The sequence below is a fragment of the Neoarius graeffei genome, chromosome 18 (genome assembly GCF_027579695.1).
Source record: "Neoarius graeffei isolate fNeoGra1 chromosome 18, fNeoGra1.pri, whole genome shotgun sequence".
Classification (NCBI taxonomy): domain Eukaryota; kingdom Metazoa; phylum Chordata; class Actinopteri; order Siluriformes; family Ariidae; genus Neoarius; species Neoarius graeffei.
In genome coordinates, this window is record NC_083586.1 from 48111328 (window position 1) to 48124190 (window position 12863).

Consider the following 12863-nt stretch of genomic DNA (forward strand, 5'->3'; position numbering starts at 1 on the left):
ACACTGCTTCTGTCCATCGTTTTCTTCCGGCCCTCCCTTCTTCCCTTCCTCCCTCCCTCCATCGTGTCCTTATTGTCCATTAATCTCTCTCCTTGCAGTCTGGCCAAGCACAAAGCTGACAGCGAATACCCAGGGGACGACAGCGAAAACAAGCCAGTCCAGCTGTCAAGAGGCGGCCAGGAGATGTCATCTCAGGAACACACACATACACACACATAGACAAACTCGTGCATGCACACACACTAATAAAAAGGAACGACAGTAGTGTTGGGAAACAATAAATACTCATTAGGGAGCAGTTAAATGGAGAGATGGTAGAATGTGACAGAGATGTCTGAACAGTGTCCACCAACATCTGCTTCACTTACTGCTGACTAGCAGCAAAATCCATCCGAATGGCTCCCTTCTGTGGAGACAGTGTAAGCTTTCACTGAAAAGATGAGGCATCAGTGATCGTGAGGGTTTTTTTTCTTGCGTTTGTTGGTCGTCCCTCAGGACTCGCTGCAGCTGGAGTGCCAGTTTTTAATTCTGCAACAATATGGACATCTCAAACTGGCAAGATGACTCGATATACAGAGGTTTTGTGCATTAAAACATAGATACGTGTGCATCGTCAAAACTGCACAGTGTGAAAAAATGAGTGGAGTGTCATTGAGGAGAAGGTCAGCAGCAAGTTAATCTGGAAACTCAGCAGTTGTCAATGGGAATTGAGCATAAATTAAAAAAAAACAACAACAACAACAACCAAAACACACACACACACACGCACATGTGGATCCATTACAGAATCATTCATATTCACACTTTCAGCCCAGTAAGTGTCTCGACACTTTCATCTCCTCTTTTAACAGAAAAGTTCAGGTTCGGGAGCTTTTCTTTTGCCAACATTTCCTGTATCCATCATCATCTGACTTAACTTCATCTGGAACCATATAAGTGTTTCCTGAGAATATGAAGCATCAGTGAAGTTGAGTTTTTTTTCCGCATTCATCCTTCATGTCCCTAAAGACTTGCTGCAGCTGGAGTGCCACGTTCTGGAACTGCAACAGCATCACAAATCCATAGACATGGTATATAAAGCGTCCACATATTTCAACATCGTCCAAAACTATTACTTGTAAAATGAATCCAAGTCTTTGTCACATTCATTCACACTAAACTTTAGCATAACTGTAGCTTTAATGTATTTAAAATGTCCTATCACATCATTAATTATGACAACTTTTGTCATACATTTAAAGCTAGACAGCCTTTCGATTTCATAAAATCGATGAAATTTTATTTCAAATTTAATTTGAGGGGATTCCCGAGCAAATAATGTGCATGAAATCGCTCACTTCGCGCAGTCAAGCAGTGTGCGCATGTGCAGGTTTACCTGTTTCTTTTTCTTTTCCTTCTTCTTTTGCGTTTTACAGCAGCTGGCATCCACAGTGTCGCATTACTGCCATCTACAGGTTGACCTTTAAGCGTACACTGACAGTTCCATCATTCTGTCGCTAAACGAACAGCTGATCACACCGAGGTGCTCGCTGAGCGCCGATATTTATTAGTTTGAGATTTCCTGCGTTTCCTTTCCTTCGTATATAACATAACGCCGTTTCTTCTCGCTTTCTTTCCGTTACTGTAGTCGGTCTTTCACGTCTCATTTGCACACTCATGTCCTCCATTTTTCTCTCCTGTTTCAAATTTGTATCCCACAATGCCTTGTGCGGACGGGGAAAGCCCACCACGTGAAGCATGACATAGTATCTTGTATTGCGTCATGGTGAAGAAGGAAAAAATAGCGGAGAATTTAGGGCCACGTGGCCTTAAATTCGTGAATTGTTCTATTAAAAAAAACAAATAAAATTGGAAGTCTGTAATTCAAATTCAGTAACTTTCGGTCCACTAATGAAAAATAATTGGGTGTCGGGAAAATGCTTTTTATGACCTACATTTGAAAAATCTGAAAAGCAGTCTAGCTTTAATAATAAAAGCTAGCGATATCCTAAACTGATGTTTTGACGTCGCTGACATCATCATCAGAGTAAAATAAACAGTGTTTAAGGTGATTAAGAGTCAGTTCAAGTTTTTATAAAGTCCCAAGAGAGTGCATCAAGTAAAAAACAGCATGTACAGAAGGGACTTAAACATCCAATCTGATTCTGTATGCGCTAATGTTTTTACTTGATGCACTTTCTCGGGACTTTATAAAAACTTGAACTAACTCTGGGCGGCACAGTGGTGTAGTGGTTAGCACTGTCACCTCACAGCAAGAAGGTCCGGGTTCGAGCCCCGTGGCCGGCGAGGGCCTTTCTGTGCGGAGTTTGCATGTTCTCCCCGTGTCCGCGTGGGTTTCCTCCGGGTGCTCCGGTTTCCCCCACAGTCCAAAGACATGCAGGTTAGGTTAACTGGCGACTCTAAATTGACCGTAGGTGTGAATGTGAGTGTGAATGGTTGTCTGTGTCTATGTGTCAGCCCTGTGATGACCTGGAGACTTGTCCAGGGTGTACCCCGCCTTTCGCCCGTAGTCAGCTGGGATAGGCTCCAGCTTGCCTGCGACCCTGTAGAAGGATAAAGCGGCTAGAGATAATGAGATGAGATGAGATAATGAGATGAATTAACTCTTAATCACCTTAAACACTGTTTATTTTACTCTGATGATGTCAGCGACGTTGAAATGTCAGTTTATGATATCGCTAGCTTTTATTATCACATCGTTGCTGATTAAATGTTGATTAATTTTCTGTAACAGCAGGCACATGCACTCACTGCATCGTGCATATGTTATCATTTCTATAATAGCAGTTAGCTCAGGGACCTGAATGGTCAAAAAGTGGACATATAAACTGAATAAAAGTTGTGTAATTGTGTAATTGATATAGTGACGAGGTTTATGGAGCATTTTTAGAACGAGTCTTCCGTGTCGGTCAGTGGTAAAGCTTCAACTTTACATTTTCTAAGACGGAAAAGGAACTTGTGCTGTCTAGTTTCTTGGTAACATGACAAGCTGGGTTTTTTTTTTGTCATTAACTTAGAGACAGAGAAATAAGATTAGCTGATGTACACTTCTTTTGTGGGCGGAATGGTGGTGTAGTGGTTAGCAATGTTGCTTCACAGCAAGAAGGTTCTGGGTTCAAGCCCAGTGGCCTTTCTGTGTGGAGTTTGCATGTTCTCCCCATGTCTGGGTGCTCTGGTTTCCCCCACAGTCCAAAGACATGCGGTTAGGTTAACTGGTTACTCTAAATTAATCAAGCTCGGAGAAGTATGAGCTCCACCAAGTTTAAATGCCCTAGACACACCAGCGATGGACTGTTAAAATGTCATCAGTGGTGCCCCGGCAGCCTTGTTAGATATGGGAAGAAGAAGAAGACTTGTTTTGTGACGTGACAAGATTAAAACGTAACGAAAAATGGATAAAAAATTTACGATGGGTCATTTATTCATAAATGAAGAGTTGTTAGTAAATTGATGGCTGTGATATAAGAGGAATAAATAAAACACCTCGGGAAGTGAAGTGTTGTTATCACATCACCCGGTTGTTGATTATTTTCCTATAAATAACCCTCCCCTTCAACGTTTCACATCATCCCTCATCCCCATCATCATCCATCATCACATGTTTCTTCTTCTTTTGTAAGGAGGACCATTTCCTGTGTCAACCAACATCTGGCTTGTTTACACCTAAAGTACACAAAATGTTCCTCAAGGGCTCTTTGGATTACTGATGGTTATTGGTTTCGAAACTGAACTTACTGTACATGGAACCTGTTTGAGAAAGGAAAACTGAAATTTTCCAAATGGAAAACCCTCCATTGCCAGACTGAATGTTTTTACTCAGAAGTATAGCAGGAAAATGGAGTCAAATTAATTCCTTTTGCAAAGAAAGTGAAATATTTTGTTTGAGAAGATGAGTCTTTCGTGATGCACGAGAAATAATTTGACGTGGTACGACACGTTAAAATATTAAACTCTGTTGATTGCCTATAATTATTACAAACCAACTCCATCCTGGCAAAATAAGCAGACAGGGATTAGGCAAGACTTCGTCAGGTTAATTAGCACTGGAGTCAGGAAACTCGGAGCTTCAGCTTCAAGAAACCTCAAGTCAGGAAATGTTAAGTATGTGGTAAAGCTCTACATCCATTAAAAGGTCCCTTTTGGAATTCACACTTTAGCAACGATTGGCACCGAGTCCTGCCCTCTTTTAACCTCCCTTTTTAGCCCAGAGAGTAAAGGTTGATCAAAGTAAACAATACACTCTTAGATGGAGAGCAGTCAATTTCCCAGCATTTCCTGTGTGGAGCTTTTTGAGTCAAAAGCAGCCCAACCCTTTGTAAATGAGACTCAATTTCATGGCACATTATCCCCACACCGTTTTTTCCCTTTCCCTAAACACTCTCCCTCTCTTTTTCTTTCATCACTAAGAGCAAGAAAGACCAGCATGAATTAGTAATGGCTAAAAGAGAAAGGACTAAAAGCCGTCTGCTCCTCTCTTGCCCTTTCATTATCCATCCACGGACCCTGGTCCTCATCCCTTCTCCGCATTCATTTAGATAACATGTCCTCCAACCTTACCTCAGCCGCCAGACGCCTCTGAACGTTACGGCTAACACGCACACTAATGCATAATATCCCCTTTCTGATTTGATTACATTAGCCTTATCTTCCTGCTCCATTGTGGCTGGACGTATCGCTAACTCCATTGCACGCCACAGCATGACACGTCTGATTTGTCACATCGTCTGGAGTGATGCCTAATGACGCCACAATGCAAAGGGGACCGTAATTGATGTCCGGTAAAAAAGGGGTGTGTCTGCTGCCCCTAGTGTTAATTGCTGTTAATTGCAGCTGTATGAGCTAACTGAACTTTTTGAGAAAGATTCAGCTTGAATGAGCTGAACATGAAGAAACAAGCACACCGGTGTTTTTCTAAAAAAAAAAATCTGTTCTATGAATACAATCCATCAAGAATGATCTCGCGTGGATCTCCTCAATGGTCTTGCACAAGCACAAGCACAAGCATAAGAACAGCTGATGAATTCAAAAGTTTTAAATATAACAGTCAGTTCTTGAAGTTGATGTGTTGGAAGCAGGAAAAATGGGCAAGCATTTGTGACTGAGAGACTTTGACAAGGGCCAAATTGTGATAGCTAGATGACTGGGTCTGAGCATGTCCAAACTGCTGGCTGAAACAGAAAGGTGTCAGCATTAACTTTTTCAGCAGTTTGTCCAACAGTAGCTCTTCTGTAGGATTGGACCATATGGGCTATCCTTTGTGCCCCATGCGAATCAATGACCCTTCGACACTCATGACCCTGTCACTGGTTCACCTTCCTTGGACTACTTTTGGTAGATACTAACCACTGCATACTGGGAACACCTCATAAGATGTGCCATTTTGGAGATGCTCAGACCCAGTCGTCTAGCCATCACAATTTGGCCCTTGTCAAAGTCGCTCAGATCCTTACGCTTGCCCATTTTTCCTGCTTCCAACACATCAACTTCAAGCACTGACTGTTCTCTTTCTTGCTGCCTAATATATCCCACCCCTCGACAGGTGCCACTGTAATGAGATAATCAATGTTACTCACTTCACCAGTCAGTGGTCATAATGTATAGTGTTTTCAGGATCGGCCCTGGAACACCGGCGACCAAATTAATCTAATAGCTTGTGAATATAATCTTCATTAATTATATTCCCATTATACTCAATGCTTAAGATAATTATTTGCAGCTGGGACCCTGGCACATATTACTACCCACTAACATGGAGCAGGTAAATGATATAATGGCATGCAACTTATTTCTGTCAAATACATTAAGAGAGTACTTGTTACCAAATATGAGTCTCCAAAACCAACTGTGCCGCTCCATTCTGAGTCCTGTAGAAACCTTAAAGGAGAACTAAAGACAAATTTTTTATTATCAAAATTCTATTTATCGCATTTTATTAAATATCGGAATGCATTTTTGATCGCTATTTTGTCACTGCTATAGCAAGTTATGAGTGTTTGAAATATGCTCTGTAATATATCAGTCCATATGCCAAAGCAATGGCCGTAAAAGAGATTCGTTGAGACCTGTGCGAGACATCGTAGGACGGAAGTAAAACGCACAGCGGAAATCAAAGTGACCAACATCTGCCAACGTTGTCAAAAGACGCGCACCCTCTTTCGAATGCTGACGTAATCAAGCCGGAAGTTTTGTTTGTTTTGATAGCAATCAGGAAAGTTTGAAAAAAGTAGGCAGTAATCGTCATTTAATCTCGTTTTTGTGCAATACTTCGTTTGGAAAACAGTTTTTAAAATGGCGGCACTGACACCTGGCTGACACTTCACGTTTCGAAGTCTCGCACAAGTCTCATGAAGATCGCGCGGATAAGCGACGCCTGCCGTGGACCAAATGAACTAAATTCAACATGGTTAAAAACCGAATAGGCCGATAAGTATAATATTTAATTGCAATTAGTTGCCAATACGAGTCACAATATAAGGTTACTAAAACCGAAAACGTAATTGAATAGCACGTTAATTAAGAAATAAAGCAAGTTTAAAAATGACTTCAGTTCTCCTTTAACCCTAAAAAGTACTTGCCCCTTGTCTTGCCGCTCTGAGAGAACCTTTAACCAGCTCTGTGCGGCCTCTATATTTAAGAATATAGAACCCACGACCATCCAAAGAACCTTTGAGAAACCATTTCCCCCCTAACTGTTTACTTCATAGATACAAAAATCCTGAAATCAGAACTGACACTGAAACATGCAGCAAACAACAATCATTTTTTTTCTTTTCTTTCACTCTTCCTCTCCAGTTCGGCTACATTTTGGAGAATTTCGGCGTCCAGAGTACTGCGGCGTTCTTACACATTGAAATAAAAGGTACATTTGTTTCATTTGCATTTCTTCCATTTGTAGGATATTCAAAAACCATTGTAAAAGCAATTTTGATTGGCAAAGTGATTTAGTATAATACATTTCCATACACGGAAAACATAAGATGTTTATGGGTCATTATTGTTATTTAAAAAAAACAAACCCCGAAATAAAACAAATCATGATCACTTAAATAATTCATGGACACTACGAAGGTGAAAAGTTCCAATTCTTGATAAAATCTAAAACCTGGACAAAGGCCATTTTTTAATAACGAAAAAAAAAATTGTCACAAGAGATCCAAGGTATGTGTAGATCGAAACGTGTCTGTAAGGTGTGACCTGCTTTGTACCAGGTGAAAAAATATTTTTATTATATATATTTATATATTAGACGGACACGACAAATGTAATGACATGCCAGCATGCTCTCCTAGTCAGGTATGATGATGGATTATGGACCTAATAATAATAATAATAATAATAATAACTTAGATGCAAGATATTTCATTAAAGAGGTTTGTATTGATTTCCTAACAGCGCTACGACATACAATGCACAATATTATCTCTACACTTTTATGTACACTTTCCATGTTTCGTGATTTTTTTTTTCGTTTGAGAATACCTGCTATAATCATAAAACATATAATAATGGAAAAAACAAACAAACAAACAAAAAACATGGACAAGCTTTTTTTTTTTTCTTTTAGGGAATAACAAGACAGCTACACGAAAACACATTAAATGTCATGTAGATATTCGATAAACGATGAACAAACTCAAATCATCATACTCCCCCACCCCCCGATGGAAATAGTGCTTTATAGATAGTGAAACATGTCAGGCCTATAAAAGAGAAGCTCTGAAATGTTTTTTTTTCATGGTCAGTAAAGTGTGAGTGGTTTAAATATCCTAGAAAAAAAATGTTGTGAAGGTCCACATGGTGTGTTTTTAGCCTCTAAGAAAAAAAGGTGCCTCGACTTCACAGAGAGGCACAATGAGAGCATTGATTTCCAATGCGTGGGACAGTCTCCTCGCAGTAATTTGTAGATACTGACCCTTTGGGGTCCTTGAAATGTCTCCAGTCCTCTGATACAATCAATTTTTTGTGATTATTCGCACTTCTGCTTTCTTCATCGTCGCACTGATTTACATGTTCTCTCGCTCCAGTTCTTCAGTACATCACCGCAGTCTTGAGAAAGAGCCGTCCATCTGCAGACAGAAACACACACACACACACACACACAAAAAAAAAAAAAGGTCTAATGAACTGAAATGTATTTGAATATTTGCCAGACTTGACTGATGTGGGCCTCGATGTGCGATGAATAGCCTCAGTCCGTGAGGTTGTGTTCTTACACGGGCAGATTTCAAAACGAGATGAAAGGTTTTGTCGAGAGAGAAGACGCGCATTAAAATAAATGTCAGCTGAAACAGAGTGCCCACGCGCTCTCGACCCAGACAAAAAAGAGAAAGGAACCCCTTTGAATGATTAATTACTACATGTAAATTATGTAAATTATGCCCATGCAAATATTTCACGAGGACAATTAAGAGAGCCATTAATTACTGCCCACCCGCCTTTTTTTTCCCCCCCTCTGTCTCTCTTTTTTGCTTCGCTGACATTCAATTTAATTTCCTTCTCAATGCTTTAGATGTTTAATCTTTGAACAAAGGCTTCCTGACACAATTTCTGGTCACACTGCTGAGACTTATGATCAGGGCCACTGATACGATGGGTGCACTGACACCTAACGCGTGATTCGTGTGCCACTGCGCCTCTATAAACCCTTCCGTGAAAAAGGAAATTGTAGAAAGAGTAAACAAAACTAGATAGAGACTGTGACTAAAGTCATAGTAATTTGCGCTAGCTGTTACAAACCGTGACGTCTGGTCACTGTAACCTATAGAGCCGGACGGTAAGAGATAGAGAATGAAGCTTAGTGAGGAAAAGTTGTGCCCTGCCGCCCTGAACAAAAAAAAAAAAAATTGAAAAGATAATGAAAATTGACAGAGTTATAATTGATTGAAAAAAAGCCTGTTTTTCATAGATCATTCCGGATCAGTGATCCAGATCAACACCAAAAGTCATAGCGATGTAATTCAGCCCAGACGTATTCTTCATGTGAAATCTGGTGATGATCGGTTGAAAACTGAGGGAGAAATAGCGTCCTATAAAACATTAGGAGATAATAATAATAATAATAATAATAAGAAGAAGAAAGTAGAAAGATCCTGAGTGAGAGCGATAATTTGCGCCAGCACTACTAACGCAAATTAACAAGCAAAAAAAAAACAGACGACAATTCTCAGAGTCTGCAAGTAGACAGTTACGGGATGTTACCTGGTATCGTCCTGTCTGCGTCTGTTCTGTCCCTGCTCAGGTCAGTCTCCATTTCCGGAGCAGGAGGCTCTGAGTAAAGATCAAACCAACAGCATAATTTCATGTGAAAGGAAAAAAAATCCTCTCTGAACAACTTGTTTATGAAAAGAGAACTGAAGTCATTTTTAAACTTGCTTTATTTCTTAATTAACGTGTTATTCAATTACGTTTTCGGTTTTAGTAACCTTATATCGTGACTTGTATTGGCAACTAATTGCAATTAAATATTATACTTATCGGCCTATTCGGTTTTTAGCCGTGTTGAATTTAGTTCGTTTGGTCCACGGCAGGCGTCGCTTATCCGCGCGATCTTCACGAGACTTGTGCGAGACTTCGAAACGTGAAGTGTCAGCCAGGTGTTAGTGCCGCCATTTTGAAAACTGTTTTCCAAACGAAGTATTGCACAAAAACGAGTTTAAATGACGATTACTGCCTACTTTTTTCAAACTTTCCTGATTGCTACCAAAACAAACAAAACTTCCGGCTTGATTACGTCAGCATTCGAAAGAAGGCGAGCGTGTCTTTTGACAATGTTGGCAGATGTTGGTCACTTTGCATTCCGCTGTACGTTTTACTTCCGTCCTACGATGTCACACAGGTCTTGACAAATTTCGTTTACGGCCGTTGCTTTGACATATAGACTGATATGTTACAGAGCATATTTCAAACACTCATAGCTTGCTACAGCAGCGACAAAATAGCGATCAGAAATGCATTCCGATATTTAATAAAATGCAATAAATAGAATTTTGATAATAAAAAATTTGCCTTCAGTTCTCCTTTAATTTTTATAATTAACGTGAACTTTAATGCTAGTTAATCTAAAGTACAGTACATCTTTCATCAGTATGTTCACTTTGGCTAATGGTTTCCTGCATTACCCACAATGCCATTCGACTACCTGCTGAAAGTGGTGTCAGTGAGATTGAGCCCTGTTTCATTTTCTCTACTTAAAGAGAGTGATGCAGCGGTGCTTTAGTACTTTAATCTATCCGCCTCTCTCACCTCCTAATCTCTGCACTCTACTCAAACAGATCAGGTTCTGTAGCTTCAGCTTTAATGCTGATACAGCCTTCGACGCTATCACGCTCGTCATTTCACAGATCTCTAACCAGCCGAGCCGAGTCTCTGTCGTAGCTCAGCGCAAATGCATCATATCGCTGCGAACTTTGAGTCCGGTGTTTGCTCTCTACACTACTTCCACTTCGAGTTTCGCATTGAAAGTCTCTGGAAAATGGTGAGTAAAAAAAGAATCTGAAAAAAAAAATCTGAGCATTAGCGCTTATGTTTAAAACCACTGAGATGTAAACAGGATTGGAACTGAACTCGCAAACAACTGCTAACTTTTCACAGGAATAACAAAAATACAGCACCGTCCAAAAAATGAACACCAGAACTGATCATAAACACATATACTTTGATATATAGAGGACATTACATGGTCACGCGAAGATATGAAGTTTATCTTCAAGTGGTGAATGGGTATATTCACGAACGAGTGACGCAAACGAGTGAAAATATTTTCAACACGAGAAGATAAAATTCATATCTTTGCACAACGGTGTAATGTTCTTTATACAGGGTGTTTCAAAATAATTTGAGATGTAAATATCCCAGAAACTACATAGTCTAGGCTAAGGAAACTGAACAGGCTTAAAGTGGCATTCCACCATTGGATGTATTTTTTTGGCATAAAATACAATATATTTTATGACAACATGACTAGACAGAGAAATCTTTTAGCTTCAAAATGATATATCAAACGTAATTTTTTGACAACGACAAGTATATTAATTTTGCAACCAAAGTCACCTACCCTTCTAATTTCCGCGCGGTAGTGAAACGTGATGTCATCGGCAGGTTCCCCTTCTTGTGTACCACGTCACGTGTGACGTGGCACATATTATCAGCAATGGCGGATAGAACGCGATAAAAATAATACCAATAAATCTAGCTAATACCAATAAATCTAGCTAACTGAAAGATTAACTCGAAATTTTTCGCAATTTTTTTGGCCCCCATATACGAGGAGAAATGACTCTCTCACTTTGGGGGTTTCCTGGTCTAAAAATAGACTGACACGTGGTACACAAGAAGGGGAACCTGCCGATGACATCACGTTTCACTACCACGCGGAAATTAAAAGGGTAGGTGACTTTGGTCGCAAAATTAATATACTTGTCGTTGTCAAAAAATTATGTTTGATATATCATTTTGAAGCTAAAAGATTTCTCTGTCTAGTCATGTTGTCATAAAATATATTGTATTTTATGCCAAAAAATACATCCAATGGTGGAATGCCACTTTAATGTTGAGCAATATAAGATTTATTTCTCAAAATTTGAATGAGAAACTCAAAGGTATGCGGATTCCATGAACGATTTCACAAATTTTCAATATGCATGCCGCCTGAGACACAGACACACACACACAGACAGCCTTCCTCTTTGAACTTTTTGTGCCGTGTCCAAATCCGCATTGCAGTTCGTGCATTTTTAGAAAATTCTCTCATAAATGCACGCTGCACAGTCTTGTTCGAATGTGTTCGAGTGTACTCTAACACACAAAACGCCTTTTCTTTTCCAGTGAATGGCATTTCTATACCTAAAAGGATAAAAACAAAAAACATTAAAGGGGAACTGAAGTCATTTTAAAACTTGCTTTATTTCTTCATTAACGTGTTATTCAATTACGTTTTCGGTTTTAGTCACCTTATATCGTGACCCTTATTGGCAACTAATTGCAATTAAATATTATATTTATCGGCCTATTCGGTTTGTAGCCGTGTTGAATTTAGTTCGTTTGGTCCACGGCAGGCGTCGCTTATCCGTGCGATCTTCACGAGACTTGTGCGAGACTTCAAAACGTGACGTGTCAGCCTGGTGTCAGTGCCGCCATTTTGAAAACTGTTTTCCAAACGAAGTATTGCACAAAAACGAGTTTAAATGACGATTACTGCCTACTTTTTTCAAACTTTCCTGATTGCTATCAAAACAAACAAAACTTCCGGCTTGATTACATCAGCATTCGAAAGAGGGCGTGCGCGTCTTTTGACAACGTTGGCAGATGTTGGTCACTTTGATTTCCGCTGTACGTTTTACTTCCGTCCTACAATGTCTTGCACAGGTCTCAACGAATCTCGTTTACGGCCATTGTTTTGACATTTGGACTGATATATTACAGAGCATATTTCAAACACTCATAACTAGCTACAGCAGCGACAAAATAGCAATCAAAAATGCATTCCTATATTTAATAAAATGAGATAAATAGAATTTTGATAATAAAAAATTTGCCTTCAGTTCCCCTTTGAACATAAAATTTTGACCTGTTTCCGCACCTGTTAAAATTTGAGGTCAATTGAACGAGAATTGGCAAAGTTATTAGATTGTGAAATTATATCAAATTTTTGGAAACACCCTGTAGTATATGGACACATCCACGAAAACAAAACAAAAAAAAAATGCAAGTTAACCAAAAGAATTTTAATTTTGAACCGGTTCGCCATTTTGACAACATGCATCTACTCAGCGGGAAAACACTGGGAGTGACGTCATCAGAGTGAAATATCAGTGATTATTCTACATACAGGACGCATTTTTGATTAAATAAAACCGTGTTCTATT

General features: G+C 39.5%; 1 protein-coding gene across 3 annotated transcripts in view; it reads right to left on the reverse strand.

Moving 5' to 3' along the window:
• Positions 1–7022: 7022 nt before the first annotated feature.
• The window catches only part of dachc (dachshund c), a 176805-nt gene continuing 170964 nt past the window's right edge, over positions 7023–12863 (reverse strand). For all 3 annotated transcript variants that reach the window (XM_060898954.1, XM_060898953.1, XM_060898952.1), the window contains 2 exons: positions 9199–9267; positions 7023–8066 (listed from right to left, as the gene is read on the reverse strand). In XM_060898954.1, coding sequence (XP_060754937.1) covers positions 8029–8066; positions 9199–9267 — 107 coding nt within the window. In that variant the 3' untranslated portion in view covers positions 7023–8028. The remainder of the gene's footprint in view (positions 8067–9198; positions 9268–12863) is intronic.